General features: G+C 42.2%; 1 protein-coding gene across 2 annotated transcripts in view; it reads right to left on the reverse strand.

Annotated features, from left to right (window-relative positions):
* Positions 1-16,914, reverse strand: part of CHCHD3 (coiled-coil-helix-coiled-coil-helix domain containing 3) — a 197,967-nt gene that overhangs the window by 75,162 nt on the left and 105,891 nt on the right. For both annotated transcript variants that reach the window (XM_040343308.1, XM_040343309.1), the window contains one exon: positions 16,228-16,311. In XM_040343308.1, coding sequence (XP_040199242.1) covers positions 16,228-16,311 — 84 coding nt within the window. The remainder of the gene's footprint in view (positions 1-16,227; positions 16,312-16,914) is intronic.

The raw sequence follows: 16,914 nt of genomic DNA on the forward strand, positions 1-16,914 counted from the left end.
AGAGGACACTGCTGTGAAGGGTTATGCGAGAGGGGCAGAGGACACTGCTGTGAAGGGTTATGTGAGAGGGGCAAAGGACAATGCCGTTGGGGGTGATGTGAAAGGGGCAGACGACACTGCTGTGGGGCGTGATGCGAGAGGGGCAGAGGAAACTCCTGCGAGAGGGGCAGAGTACACAGCTGTGGGGGGGTGTGATGTGAGAGGGGCAGGAGACACAGCTGTGGGGGTGAGTGATGTGAGAGGGGCAGAGGACACAGCTGTGGGGGGAGGGGGGATGTGAGAGGGGCAGATGACACTGCTGTGGGGGGGGGGGGGGAGAGATGTGAGAGGGGCAGAGGACACTGCTGTGAGGGGTGATGTGAGAGAAGCAGAGGACACTGCTGTTAGAGGGGCAGACAACATTGCTGTGAAGGGTTATGTGAGAGGGGCAGAGGACAATGCTGTGGTGGGGGGGGGGGGGGGGTGATGTGAGAGGGGCAGACGACAATGCGGTGGGGGGGGCGATGTGAGAGGGGCAGAGGACACTGCTGTGGGGAGGTGATGTGAGAGGGGCAAAATGAGTATGGTCATCAAAGTAGTTGAAACGAAGGACCTCCACCTAGATTTTAGTGTGCAGACATGAAAACACACCACACCCTGTGCAGTCAAACTGCTTACCAGAAAGACATCATTATGGGCATACAAGATCAAATAATGCAGGGGTCAATGGCAGTCACACCTCTAACCGGTAAACTGGTTGCCGACCAGCCGCCATAGTTTTACGGCGGCAGGTCGGCTCCCCTGCGCGAGAGCCCATAGCTATACGTCGGCTCTCGCGCAGGCCACTAGGGCTGCTCGCCCCCAACTCCTGTGCGTGTGCCCGGCGGGCGGGATCGCCGCCGGGCACACGCGATCGCTCGTTACAGAGCGAGGACCGGGAGCTGTGTGTGTAAACACACAGCTCCCGGTCCTGTCAGGGAGAGAAATGCTGATCTTCTGTTCATACAAAGTATGAACAGAAGATCAGTAATTTCCCCTAGTGAGGCCACCCCCCTACAGTTAGAACACACCCAGGGAACATACTTAACCCCTTCCCCGCCCCCTAGTCTTAACCCCTTCACTGCCAGTGGCATTTTTATAGTAATCCAATGCATTCTTATAGCACTGATCGCTATAAAAATGGTCCCAAAAATGTGTCAATAGTGTCCGAAGTGTCCGCCATAATGTCGCAGTACCGGGGGAAAAAAAAAAATCGATGATCGCCGCCATTACTAGTAAAAAAAGTTGAAAAAAACACTTTGTCGGCAGAGCTCTAAAAATATTTGATTTATCCGTTGTGTGGGTAGGCTACATGTTAAAAGATCATGTATACCAGTGGTCTACAAAAAACTGCACCCAGGGGCGGGATATGGCCCTTTGCTTGATTTTAATCAGGCCTTGGTGCACTATTTTTCCTGACACAGACAGTGGGGGCATAATTCTTGCCACTGAAAAACTGTCCTCCCACTGACACCAACTAATGGAGCACTATTCCTCCCACTGAAACCACCAATAGGGGCCTAATGCCTTTCACTGACACCAACTAATGGAGCACTATTCCTCCCACTGAAACTACCAATAGGGGCCTAATGCCTTTCACTGACACCAACAACAGGGCACCATTTGTCCCACTGACACCAATGATGGGGCCCCTTATTGTTCCAATGACACCAATGATGAGGCACTATACTTCCAACTTACACCAACAATGGGGCACTATTCCTGCCACTGACACCAGTGATGGGGTATTATTCTTCCCACTAAAAGATGTGGCATTGTTTACTCCCACTGACATCAGGACTGTATTTTTCATTCCCACTGGCTATAGTCCGGCCCCCTAAAATCTCAAGGGCAATAAACCGGTCCCTTGTTTATAATTAAAGACCCCTGACGTATACAATGTTCCCCTTTCAGAGATTGTGGACAGTATTAGGATGCACACCAGTCAGAACCACAACAGACCAAAAGTTGCTCGAGCAGCATTTTTAGAAGTGCACAGTAATATATTTATGTCTGCTGCAAAATGCAGGTGACATCAGGTGAATCAGAAAGGTGCACTGGGGTGTCATTCACAATAAACTTAACCGCAGCATACCAACAACATACCACAGGTTACCAAAGCACACTGGTGTGAATAGGTCCTTAGGCTTCATGTACTGTACATGGGACGTTTAACTTGACAGATATATATATATATATATATATATATATTTTTTTTAAAATAAACGATAAACGCCTATAAAAAGAAACAATGCTAAACCCGGGTTGCCACGTTTAGCCACGTTTAGAAGCGATTGCCGCTTGAAATCCCTCTAAACTCAACTGCCTAGAAATGACTATAAACGACCCTGTGTACATGCACACATAAGATGACATTGAATGAGTTCAGGGGCAGTTGAAAAAAAAGCGTCCAACTGCCTCTGAACGTCGAGCAGCAGTGTACATGGGGCGTTACTCTACACTACACGTGATTGGCAATTATGCCTGTAAACACAAGGGTTTTCCCCCATGTCATTAGCTAGATAACCAATAACACCTAAAGCATTGGGGAAGTCAGAAACACAGTGAATTAAAGAACTGTGAAAAAATAACTTAAGATAATTTAGAAGACATTCTAAGAGAACATAAGTCTTCGAAAGAAAGCAACTAAAATGTGAATCTGTGCTTTATGAAACAAAGGACGGACATTTATTGTCATGATTATAAGAAAATAGCATTTGGTGTAGATGAAAACTGTACGGCATACGGGAACCCTGAGACACTGTGGGTGGAGGAATTGTTGCTTAGATGTAATATTCTTGGAAGTCATTTGGTCTTTTGACAGGTGAAGATTTGACATCCTAAAATTGGCAGGAAATTGTCTAATCTCCAAGAGTCAGGCCAGCAACCTTCTCATCAAAGTGTCACACACACTAAAAATTGAAGTACCATGTCAAGCACTATATTCTAGTATGTGGAGAAGAAACACAGCATTGCATGGTTTTGAGAAGTGCACAGCAACACAAAGGCCAAGGTCCATTCTCATATACAGTAGCAGCATAATACTCAGTCAGTACTATGTCTATTCTATTACAGAGTTTAGACATTGACAGAATATCAGCCGTATAAGGACATATGCTAAAGTAAATAATATAAAACTAAAAATTAACGTTACATTTACAGAACATGTCTCTAGAAAGATATGCTCATACAATACAGTATGATAATTTTTGACTCAGCAAGGTATACATGCTGAGTTTTATTTTTTGCAGAAGCCATGTGGGGGACACAGAAGGTGCTCTGGTCAGATGTGACCAAAATTGTACTTTTTGGCCTAAAAGCAAAACGCTATGTGTGGCAGAAAACTAACACTGCACATCACCCTGAACACACCATCCCCATCGTGAAACATGGAGGCAGAATCATGTTGTGGGGATGTTTTTCTTCAGCAGGGACAGGGAAGCGGGTCAGAGTCGATGAGAAAATGGATGGAGCCAAATACAGGGCAATCTTAAAAGAAAACCTGTTAAGAGTCTGCAAAAGACTAGACACTGAGGCGGGGGGGGGGGGGTTCACCTTCAAGCAGGAAAACTACTCTAAACATACCGCCAGATCTACAATGGAATGTTTTAGATCACCGGTCTCCAAACTATGGCCCTCCAGTTAATCAGAAACTACAATTCCCATCATGCCTAGCCATGTCTGTGAATGTCATAGTTTTACAATGCCTCATGGGACTTCTACTCCCGCAACAGCTGGAGGGCCGTAGTTTGGAGATCCCTCGTTTAGATCAAAGCATATTCATGTGTTAGAATGGCCCAGTCAACGTCCAGACCTAAATTCAATTGAGAATCTGTGGCAAGACTTGAAAATTGCTGTTCACAGACGCTCTCCATCCAATCTGACAGAGCTTGAGCTATTTTACAAAGAAGAATAGGCAAAAAATTTCACTCTCTAGACATACAAAGTATTGACTCAGGGGGCTGAATACAAATGCACGCCTCACTTTTCACATTTATTTGTGTAAAAAAACAATTGAAAACCATTTATCATTTTCTTTCCACTTTACAATTATGTGCCACTTTGTGTTGGTCGATCACATAAAATCCCAATAAAATACATTTAGGTTTTTGGCTATAACATGACAAAATGTGGACAATGTCAAGGGGTAGGAATACTTTTTTCAAGGCACTGTAAGTCTTTGTGACAGCCTGCTTAATCCAACAAAAGTTGGTGGAATGAGATGAAGGCCAGCCCTTGCATAAGCCTATATGGTATACAAGTAAACTTGCACTGTGAGTACCAAGTCTAAACAATGTAGAGAGACCTATTTGGGGTGCTTTGAAGGAGGACAAGGACCAAGGCACGACAATGTACTGATTAAGGTGGAAGGAGGAAACCTGACTTAATCTCATTATCGATTAGTTGATCAGCTGATTAGTTGGCCTGCATACAGAATGCATTATTTGTTTACATGTTGAAAATACAGTGCAGCACACATATAGTACACCCTTCACACATGTCAGTATACACAATGTAGCACACAGAGCTCAGTACACAGTCCATACATGCTAGTAAGCACCTAAGAACTTGTGAATGTGAGGAGCAATGCATCATGGGGCATGTAGCCCTGGACAGGAGAAGGAAGTTATTAAGCGATTCCAAATGCAAAAATTATTTTACCCTGCTATAGGGGGCACGCTATACTAAACTTTGCGGCCTGCTATAGGGGCGTTCTGAATGCAGGAGCCAGAGGCACAGGCGGGGGGACCTCAGAAGAGGAGAATGGGGATCTCTCTGTGCAAAGCAAAATCATTGCACAGAACAGGCAAGTATACATGTTTTAAATAATTTTTTTAAATAACAAACAAGCCTTACAAATCATTTTAAGAGCTCTGTGCAGGGAAGATCGGCTTCTAAACTCAGACAAGATGGAGGCACAACAATTACATTTAAAGTGAATGTAAACCCTCCATACACCCAGTGAAGTGAATAGCCTCAGATGATACACAGAGATGAACCAAATCTCCCTACAAATGTTTTACATGCCTATATGCTGTCTTCACATTTATATACTGTTTAGAAAATTCAGATCATGCTAGGAAATGTTCTCTTCCTGTTTAACAGAGTGCGATGTCTGGGCATACAGCCAAGATGGCTAAAATTGCCAATTGAAGGCAAGGCACACACCCCCTCTCATCGTAGGTAGAGACTCTTAGGGCCCTTTCACACGTACGGACCGTATGTCCGCATTTTCATCCGTCCGTTTGCGGATGAAAACGGGACATACATGGGTCCCTATGTGATTACGGGTGTCAGCGGATAAACCGCATTAAGGTGAAAAAACACCTTGCACTCTCCGGCCACCAGTTTTACTTACCTGGGCCACGAAACTCGGTAGGCGCGATCCTGCAATGCTTTCCCCCAGCATGAGGCAGCTCTTCATTGGATAATTGATAGCAGTGCAGCCATTGGCTCCCATGGCTGTCAATCAAGGGGGCCGAGTGATACACTAGGCTGCTTTGGCCGCCGACTGTATCACACAGGAGCGTGCCCGCAAGCCAACCCCCTTGGGAGAGTGCTTCCCAAAGGGGAGTTAGCTCTTGGGGGGAGGAGGCGAGACAGCCGTCGAGGGACCCCAGAAGACGAGGATCAGGGCCACTCTGTGCAAAACAAACTGCACAGTGGAGGCAAGTTGTTATTTAAAAAAAATAAAACAAACCTTTACAACCACTTAAATACCCTTATTTTTCAGTTTAAATCTAAAACTAGGCAACACAAGATGCAAATGCAGCACACCTCAAATAAGCAAAATTAGTTGAAGTGTACATCCAGCCAAAACATATAAAAACATTTTTTGGAGAGAGTGTGGAAGAGTTTAAACTCCTGCTATATGAGCCTCCACAGGAGAAATTTGTCTCACTTGCTGCCCTGGTGACAACGTTTTCACCAGACAGAAAGAGAAAATCTCCAAAAGAAATGAGTATAAGAATCTACCCAATAATAGAATATGGGCTTTGGGTAGACTAACCTTCAATATTGAACAAACACTAGCTCTTATTCTCATTATAAGCCAAGTACCAACAATAGGTATTTGTTGAACAATAGAGACAATTGGCTAAGCCCTAAACAGAGAAAGACAAGATCATTACATTATCATTGTATTGCACAACGGCTATGAATATATCTTACCAAAAGGATTACTGTGAAAGTGTTGAGAATAAAGCTGCTCTGCTGTAGAGATGGATGTTTAGGGTTTCATAAATTTGATTTTGTGGAAAATCCTGACATATCATAATGGTGAAATCCTATTTCCTGCATCAGGCAGGACTGATAATACTATTTAAATCTAGTAAACGAGCTGGCATTAGCTTACAGCTTCATATATTTTGTATTGTTGTCTTTTTAACTCTTCGTTTATAATCCCTAACAGTCTGGTGCACGGAAAACAGGTTTTAACTCATTATATGACCAACAAGTGTTTTATTCAAAATTTAAAGTGATACTAAACCTAAAAACATTTTTTTTACAGTAACTGTGTGGCAAGACTGGGCACAGATGATAGAAAATCTTTTACTCTACATTGTGACAGCAAAAAAAAAAAAAAAAAAATTGGGTTTACATCCACTTTTTTTTTCTGCTGTCAAAATGTAGAGGAAAGCCCTGTACACACGATTGGATATCTGATGGAATCTAATCCGATAGATGTTTTCATCGCATATCCGATGAATCTGACATTCATCAGTCATGCCTACACACCATCAGTTAAAAATCCGACCGTGTCCAACGCGGTGACATAAAACACTACGACGTGCTGAGAAAAATCAAGTTGAATGCTTTCGAGAATGCGTCGACTTGATTCTGAGCATGTGTGGATTTTTGACCGATGGATTTCCCCACAGACGATCAATTTTTTTCTATCGTTTTTTTAACCATAAGAAAAATTTAAAACAGGTTCCATTTTTTTTCACAGATGGATTAAAAACCGATGGGGCCCACACACGATCGGTTCATCCGATGAAAACGGTCCATCGGTCCGTTTTCATCAGACGAACCGATCGTGTGTACTGGGCTGAAAAGATTTCCTATCATCTGTGCCCAGTCTTTCCACACAAAGTTAATCCACGTCAGAGCAATCCTCTTATTGTTCAGTGAGATAAAACGGACTTGGAGAAAAACCTTGGTCTGTTCCGCCCCCTTGCTGTGAGTGACAGGTTATTTACATATCTCATGCACTAGCTTGGTGACAGGCATTTTTTTTTGATTCCCACCTCCACTTTTCTGAAGTCATGTGGTTACTTTTCTAGATTTATACTGGATGTTGGTGATCATAGCAGAATTCAGTGTAAGGGGAGTGTAGAGGTGGGGAGTGTACTGACATCACGACTCCACCCACAGAGCTCCAGACAACAGACCCACCCACAGAATCTGCAGTTTTTCAGTTCTTATAACAGACAGAATGTAGAGCTGCACGATTAATCAAGAAAAGATCGCGATCTCGATTCACACACCAACTCCCCCTCCCCGCGATCTCCAGGTTGGATGACCCGCAATTTTCCGGTGCGGCCATAGGAAAGTCCCCGGCTTTGGCCTAGCTCCGAAGTGGCGGCCATCCTGGTACACCCGGCGGCGGCTGTCTCATCAGGATTTGAAATTGCTTCGCTGCCGTCTTGCTCCACCCCACACTCCTGCACAGTAATGTTAGTGAGAATGGGGCAAGCGGACATCTTGTTACACCCAACAGAGTTTTAAATTTCAGTTATTTTCAACACAAAACTGAGCTTATATGCTTAAATACAGTATATGTAAATCTGACGGACTGTTTACATGTTAAATTTTAAAAGCAGCCGCAAACCTTACATGCTTGCTAATGTGACAGAACACCTCCGATTTACACATTTAGTTAAATGTGAAAATCAGAGGTGTTCGTTCACATTAGCAAGCATGTAAGGTCGGCAGGTTTGCTGCGGCTTTTAAAATTTAACATGTAAACAGTCCGTCAGATTTACATATACTGTATTTAATGATTAGAGAATCGTGATCTTAATTTTATGCAAAAAAAATCACGATTCTCATTTTTCCCGGAATCGTGCAGCTCTAACAGAGGGGAGACATTTGACAGGTAAGGATACATGCAGGAGGCATCTATATCCTTATTGATCAGCACTATGGCAGTCGTTAATAAAGGATGAGAGTGGGTTTACATCCACTTTAATGCATTGCTTACATTAAGCTAAAAAAAAAAAAATGTCCCGGTTCACTTCACTGGGTATATGTGAGGGTTTACAAACACTTAAACATAAAAAGTATACTTACTGAAAGTACATTATGTGTATATGGTTCCTAAAAAATTACATTGGCAAACCTTGTAAACCTTCCTTAACCCATAGGCTTCTTTCACATGGCGTGAACTAAAGCATAAGCCCATAGAAGTCTGTGTTTACTCGCACGGGGATGCACAGGCGTTCATCAGTGCATCCCCTTGCAGGCAGTCCCCTTGATGCCAACTGGGAAGCAGTGGCTGCACTGACACAGTCACTGCTCCCAATTTGACATATGTGTGGGTGTGACATGTCCCTGAGCTAACAGTGTGAGATCAGGAAGATGCATCCAGATGAATGACAGATTGAGAGCAGCAGCTGCCTGTGTAACTGCTGTGTCACAAATGGCAGCAATAGGATGCATGAACACCTGTGCATTCCTGTGCAGGTAAACACGGTCTCCATGGGCATATGCTTTGGTACGCCTTGTGTGAACAAGGCCTAATATTTAATACCAAAAAGAATGTTTCTTTTCAAGTATTCATAAACCAAGAGCAGAAGAAAAATCCAACTATTCAAACAAGTTTCAGACTTTGAAATGAATTATCTGATTGCTTAACAGTCAATGAGAACTGTGTCAAGGCCACTTATTCTGCAGTAAATGTCATAGAAATTGTTGCAGTATAAGCAAATGAAAAGGCACGTTTTAATACCTTGCCAGCTAGATAGCAATGTTTCCTGGTGATTGCATCACTAAGTGTCACAGCTCATCTATATGATTAATTGACTTTTTGATTACTTTGGTTTTTCCAATTAGATGCTTCCTATATTGTGCTAAAAGGAAAAGAACTAGAAGCAATAATAATAAAGGCTGATGACAAGAGAACAGATTAGTGTCAGCTCAGCCTGCTCCTTATGAGGAGAAATTATTATACACATCCACAAGCAGATGATGACTGTCACTTTTAAAATATCTTGCAGTCCCAAGTGATATGATGTCAGCCAAGAAGGTTGATGTTCACATCTTCAGAAACTCACATTTTATACCATGATTGGCTTTATATTTTACTAGGTAAAATATTCAAACATTTCTGGCATACAGGGATTTAAGATCACAGATATGTAAAGATATACAGGCAGTCCCCGAGTTACGAACACAATAAAGGACTGTAGGTTTATTAGTAAGTCAAAGTTGTTCGTAAGTCGCAACACTGCATTTGTAATTGTAACTTCCGGTCGAAACACAGCATTTGTAAGTGTAACTGCCGCCTGTGCATGGATGTGGGATATTCCGGGCACTTGTTATGTTATGTTATCTGGGGCGCAGTACAGCAGTGTCCAAAGATGCTTAAAAAGGTATCCAGCGTGGAGCACAAATGGCCGGCATTTGAGGCCGTTCGTAAGTAGGAGTCGTTCGTAACGCGGGAGTTCGTAACTCGGGGTAACTTCCGCTTTAAGATAAAGTAATACATAAATCTTTTTTTTTTTCTACCACAAAGGCTTTTTGGTGATACTGTCCTATCAAAATAATTTTCTTTTTTATGCAATTCATAAACACGACAAGACTTAAAAAGCACTTTTTTCTAGTTTGATCAGTGTTAGGCTGGGTATAAATGTATAGCTGACAGGTTCCCACAGAAACACAAGCAATGTTAAGTCAAGGATCTCTCCCTGTTCTATTGTCCCCTCTTCCAATTGGCTGCAAGCACTGATGAAACGCTGGTTTCCCAGCATGACCGTTCCCAACAGAAGCCAGTCATTAGGTTTTTGCTGAACCAGCCAGCTTTAAGTATTTGTGTTCTGGGCTTTAGCTTAAAGTGGTTGTAAACCCACTTTTTGTACTTTTACCTACAGATAAGGAGAATATCTCCTAAACCTGCACGGTTTAGGAGATAGATATTCCCCTCGCAATGCGCCGCTGCGCATGCGCAGGGGGGATCTACGGCGAAAGGACCGGCAGCCGCCGGACCTTGCCGAGTTTTAAATCTCCCGCGCGCACTAGTTCCGAGGTAAGTATTTCATAATGAGCTAATATGCGGTGCATATTAGCTCATTATGACTTTTCCCTTACAGGAGGAAAAAATAAATAAAAAATTTCATGCGGGTTTACAACCGCTTTAAAGGAGAAGTCCAGGCAAAACCTAACTAATGCTAAACCTGCTCTATGCCACATTTTAAACCTAATCAATCAAACCCTGTAAAGCAAAAACCACTGTACTTGCCTATCCTGCAGCCGATCTGGTCCGATTCCAGCATCAGCCACGGCTTTACTGTGTAGACGGATGCAGGCGAGGCATCCAACAACGGAAGCCCCATAGTAAGTCTGTGGGTCTCTCCTGCACACAGCTTCCTCCGCTGGAGACCGGCCCCAATCGCGTGCAAAATAAGTACAGCGAGTTTTGCTTTACAGGGTTAGATAGGTTAGGCTTAGAATGTGGTACAGAGCAGGTTTAGCGTTAGTTGGGTTTTGCCTGGACGTCTCCTTTAAAAAAAAATAAAAGTTGCAACAGTAGATAAAAACTATAGATTTTATTTGTCCTGTTAAGCCACTTGCTTACCAGGCCAATTCTGACACGTCTCTTATTTATGTAAAAAATGTTGCTAGAAAATTACTTAGAACCCTTAAACATTATACATTTTTTAGCAGAGGACTTAGAGAATAAAATAGCGACTGTCGTAATTTTTTATGTCAAGCGGTATTTGGGCAACAATTTTTTAAATGCACTTTTTTGAGAAAAAATACACTAATAAATGAAAAGAAATATCTATAGATCAAAATGTATTTGTAAAATATGAAAGATGATGGTACGCTGAGTAAATAGATAGCCAACATGTCATGCTTTAAAATTGCAAACGTTCGTAAAATGGCACCAAACTTCAGTACTTAAAGCGGTAGTTCACCCTCACTTACATCATTTTTCCATCGAGACAGGCATTGTAGCGCGAGCTACAGTATGCCTGTCCCGATTTTTTTACCCCCGTACTCACTGTGTACTTGTACATTAAAGATTTCGGCTCCCGCGGGGAATGGGCGTGCCTATGGAGAGGGAGGATGATTGACGGCCGGCCCTGGCACGTCACTCTCCCCGAAGACAGCCGGAGTAGGTCTCGGCTCTTCACGGCGCCTGCGCACAGGCTATGCGCAGGCGCCGTGAAGAGCCAAGCCTATTTCGGCTATTTCCGGAGAAGCGTGACGCGCCAGAGCCGGCCGTCAATCATCCTCCGTCTCCATAGGCACGCCCATTCCCCGGTATCTTCGATGTACGAGTACAAGGTGAGTACTGGGGTAAAAAAATCGGGACAGGCATACTGTAGCTCGCGCTACAATGCCTGATTTTATGGTAGCAGAAAAAAAAAAAAAAAATTTGCGTTCATAGGGTGAACCCCCGCTTTAAAAATCTCCATAGTTGACCCTTTAAAAACTTCTACAGGTTACCAGTTTAAGAATTACAGAAGAGAGCTACTATATTATTGCTCTTGCTTTGACGTTTGTGGAGATACCTCACGTGTGGTTTGAACATTTTTAAGGCTAAAAAGTTGTTAAAGCCCAACTTTGGGTTCAGCTCCCCACTCCCTTCTGGCACTTTTTTTAAAAAAAAAAAAGAACAAAAAAAAATTTATCGATATACTACATTTTTTGGTGGCGTCTTCAGTTCAGTCCAGTGATCTCACAGGTGCTCTTCGCCCCTTTTCTTGCTCAAGTGGTAGATGGATTTTACACGCTGCAGAGAGCAGCACCGCAAATTAACATTGTTCAGCTCTCTGCAGCAATCTCCTGTAAGCCAAGGGATCTGGGCATGTTTGGTGGTCAAAATCTTCTTGAGCCCTGTGATCACATAAAAAAACCTTCTTACGCCCTGTGATCACAGAAGTGGGTTGAAACTGACAGATGCTGCACCAATGAACTGATAAGGCTGTGGACAGTGCCAACGTTGTGCCTACATAACAAGTATAGCGGACAGAGTTGTTTAAAATTTAGAAGCTGTGGGAGAACCATTAATTTATCTTTTGCCCAAGGTGGAATTAGGCTAACCAATTTTATATTCTGTTTAATTATATCTACTGGATGGACTGAATAATATGAATATTTAATATTAAGTCTTGATTATAATAAAGAAAACTATATGAAAAACACCACACATTCTTTTTATTATATGTGAATAAAATCTGTTAACCCACAATTCCATAAAAATTTCATTAGACTGTAAACCCCTTTTTCTGTCCAGCCCATTTTTCAGTACTGTAAGGCCCCTTTCACACGGCCGGTTTGTTGCAGTCTCTGGATTCCTGCGGCCCAAAATATTGCTGCAGGAAAGACTGGGTTATGCAATTGGTAGTCCAGGCTCGGACATCAGTAACGGAACTGCAGCTAATCGCTGTGTGTGGCTACATGTGATCAGCAGCGGCCACTGTCAGTCCGCCATTTAGTTTAAAAGGGCTCAGCGGCTGCAACAAAACGGACCAATACTTTGATTGACAATTACTTGGTCACGCAAAGCTGTAGCAGGATACATTTTATATCATTTTTTTAGAAATATATAGCTTTGTATTAGTGGCATTTATTCTCCACTGGGTTTGTCTTTACATTCCCAACCACGACACTACCTGCATGTTTGCATGTTCTCCCTGTGCCTGCGTGGGTTTCCCCTGGGTACTCCGGTTTCTTCCCACACTCCAAAGACATGCTGGTAGCTTAATTGGATCCTGTCTAAATTGTGTCTAGTATTTGTATGTATGAATGCGAGTTAGGGACCTTAGCGTGTAAGCTCCTTGAGGGAAGGGACTGATGTGAATGTACAATGTATATGTAAAGTGCTGCGTAAATTTATGGCGCTATATAAGTACATGAAATAAATAAAAATAAAATATAAAACTTTGCAAATAAATACTTAACAAAATGACCCCTTTTTGCCTACTAAGGCACTTCAAGGTATTTAGTAAGAGAGCATGGCGAGTGTTTAAGTTTCTTTACCACAATGTTTTGGGAAATGAAGAAAAGTTGTAATTTTAAGTTATTTCTTACACTTGCAAGTAGCGTAAAAAGAATTGAGATAATTGGCCATGTAACCTGTTGGATGTATACGCTCCACAATTAAGCTGAATAATTCTTTATTAAAAGCAAATACAAAAATGTATGGGTATAAAATTGTCTTATTAACAACTGAATAACTGTTTGGGCTGCTGCAATTGAGCAGGATGCTTGGTGACATACACCTAATTCTTTAACACAGACCCCTTCAACCACTAAGTCAGAGGATGCCCTGTGACGACGTTTGTGTGAGACGAAACGATCGCCGGGAAGTTGACGCGCTGACATCATCGCCCAGTGGATGGGTTTTCTGCACGCCGGCCGGCTTTACTCCTGCGTTTTTATTGTCTTTTAAAAGTCAGATTTTTTTAAGTACATCTGCCTTATTTATATTAAATGCACACATACAGTATTGTGCTATGCGAGTGCTTTCTTTTTTCTTGGGTCATGAATGAGGATCTCCGCGATTACTGAGGTGATAATTCCCATCCAGTCTGGTTTTCCCCTATCTATCTTTTATTGGTGTGAGAAACTTTGCCCAGGTTTGACCGTTGATAGGCTCTATACAGCCTGTGTTCTGGTAAGCAAGCTTTTTATCTGGCGGAGGTGCACATATGCTATCGGTGATAAAATAGGTTCATTTCCTATCACTCCTACCATTGCGGAGCTGCTTTTGAATGTTACACAATAAGGATTTTCATCAGTGCTGCTATTGGACTTATTCTGTTTGTTTCATTACGCTACACACTGTTAAGATTTTTTTCATCTGTGTTCAATTTGAATCTATTTGCTATTTGTTTACATTTCATCATATTTATTCATATTTATGTTTGGATCTATAGCGCAGTTTCTTTTTTTTTTTGTTCTTGATTTTTGATGTGCTGTCTCACATTTTAAAAATGCAGCTTTATACATATATTTATTGCACCTACTATATTGCCAAGTGCATCTTACTTATCAATTAATCACAGTGTCCAAACACCACTAGGGAGCGCGGTATTTTTCTTCTTCCTTCTTTTTCTCATTATTAAGCTAATGTTTCCACAGGTGCATACCTGGCCTATGAATCTGACTGAGCCCTTGTTCACACTGCTGCGACTTTGAATCAGACATCCCTGCGCAACTTCATCACGGCTTGCATACGACTTCTTTAACATTAGTCAATGCAAGTCGTGTTGAAATCACACCAGAGTAGTGCAGGAACTGTTTTAGAAGTCAGAGTGACTTCATTCGCACCGATTATAACAGTTCCGTTTATGGGGCAAGACGTGCCATGCAAATTTAAATGCTCAGGTCACGCCAGTGTGAATTGAAGCTCAGGACTGCTTTCAACAATCATAATAAGAATTTTAAAGATCTAATCAGTAGTGTACAGTTTTTTCATATATTTTGCTTACATATACTTGAAGACACTGCTACTGTTGCTGGTTGGCGATCAACACACTGGTTTCAGCCATCAATGGTACTAGATTACTCTGCACTGGTGTAGCTGGCAACCAGGTTACTGGTGCTGGTTTACACTGGCTGATCTACAAACTGACCTCCTGCTGCCTCTGCACTGACCGTTCCTGATACGCGGGACAAGATGGTCCCTGGAGACTCTCTGTTCATGTTCCGAGAGAAACAATTCCTAACAGAAAAACAGAGGTTGCCACTGTTCACCTCCTTCTCAAAATGCCACATGCCTGGCTTTTACGCAGACCTTCTGGTTTAAATAATTTCAGGTTAGGTTCATACCAGATGCAGTAGGACTACGTTGGGTGACTATTCCAGTTCAGACGCACCGCCTGACAGGGCAACATGCCTCGTCTTCCTATATGCCTGGTTTACACCACTGTTTTGTGGTGGTGTGCGCTGAATAAATAATAATAATGTGCATACTACTGGTTTTCAGAGCAGTACGAGGCAATCTACTGCTTCACACCACACAGTCGGCAATTATATTTTCTGAGGTTTGTCTGTGTGACAACATCGCGCTGATCTCGGCTGGACCACACTATGTGCACTAGGCATTGCACTACAATGCTGCAGCTGGTGTGAACGAGCCCCAAGTCTTAGAGCTGGAACATGAAAACTAGGGAAAAGTCAGAAATCCATATCTATGTCTGTGCTTTGAGTCAGTTAAACTAACATTTGTAGGATTAGAAGTAAACAAAGCCACTGTTGACCCTGTTGCCCCTAAAAGAATCCAATATAATCCAGTATGTTAGTTTCCTAGTTGCAATGCTGATCCAGTGGATCCAACACCATCTGATATACTGACCAATGAAAAGTATGCAATTAAGGAGTTACAACTCCACTGCCTACATACTGTTGTTCAGGTTCACTGGCTCAGAGTATTAAAACAACATAAACCTTTGCATTAAAACAGGCCTCCAGGCCTTATATTAGCACATTATGGCAGACTTACGGTACCTACCAAGCAATTCCTTCCAGTGCTGGAAGACCATCTTTTCCCAGTCTTCATACTAGGCTCATACTCTTCAGCCACTTGAATGGACAAGCCACAAAAACATCACTGCTGTGCATGCGAAGCATTCACATTATCATGACGCAAAGCTACCCATACAGGGTCAGTGTACTTTAATGCTGACAGGAAGGAAGAAGCAGTAATGACATTCTGCTCTTCTGTAATAAAAGTTGAACAAGTGTGATCTTTAAGTTTAATTTGACCTTAAAGCTATAACCTTGTTCTGACCAGGGAGGACACATTTTAACTGTAATTGCACACTTCAGTGTTCTAAAAATCAGACAACTTTGCTCAGAATAGCTTTGCCATGAGTCTGATGGGTTATCAAGAGATAGTGTTGATGACTACCATATATGCAGATGCTTGCTTGTTGTGCACAATGCTCAATGTGACTGTACCTACCCATAAGAAATAAGACCTACTCCAGTTATAAAGTACATTTGTAGAAACACTTCATTGCTCACACTTACCCTCTCCTCCAGTCTTGCCAGCTGCTCCTTGTAATATTCATCCTGCCTCTTAAGATCACGCTCCTTTTCCTCCAGTTTCCTTGCCTGCAAATGTAAATTAAATAGGTAGTAAGGCAGCGTATTTATCCCAGACATTTTTACCTTCAGGTCAAACGATATCCTCTAGATTTTAAACACATGCATTTAAAAACAAGCTGTGTTGCATATGGTAAACTTTAAAGAGCAACGGAAAAGAAATAAAGCAAAAAGGGTCAGAAGACAATAATCCATCTCTGGTGTACATTAAAATAATGCAATTTTACATAAAGTGCATATAAACAATTTAGATTATGCATTCATGTTCACATTTCACCAGAGTTTCTTCAAACTCGCCATATGAATTAAATAAATGTATTCATTTTGAATAACTTTTTTAGATTATTTTTTTAATGGCAGTCATGTGACCATTAAATTTCCTCTTCCTCCCCAGGTTCTGGGGGTGGAGACAAAGGGCCAGATTCACAGCCGAGATACGACGGAGTATCTCAGATACTCCGTCGTATCTCTCAGAGTATCTATGCGACTGATTCATAGAATCAGTTACACATAGATAGCCCTTAGATCCGACAGGTGTAATTGTTTTACACTGTCGAATCTTAAGATGCAATACCACGGCCGCCGCTGGGAGGAGTTTGCGTCGTAAACCAG

Source organism: Rana temporaria, chromosome 3 (genome assembly GCF_905171775.1).
Source record: "Rana temporaria chromosome 3, aRanTem1.1, whole genome shotgun sequence".
Classification (NCBI taxonomy): Eukaryota; Metazoa; Chordata; class Amphibia; order Anura; family Ranidae; genus Rana; species Rana temporaria.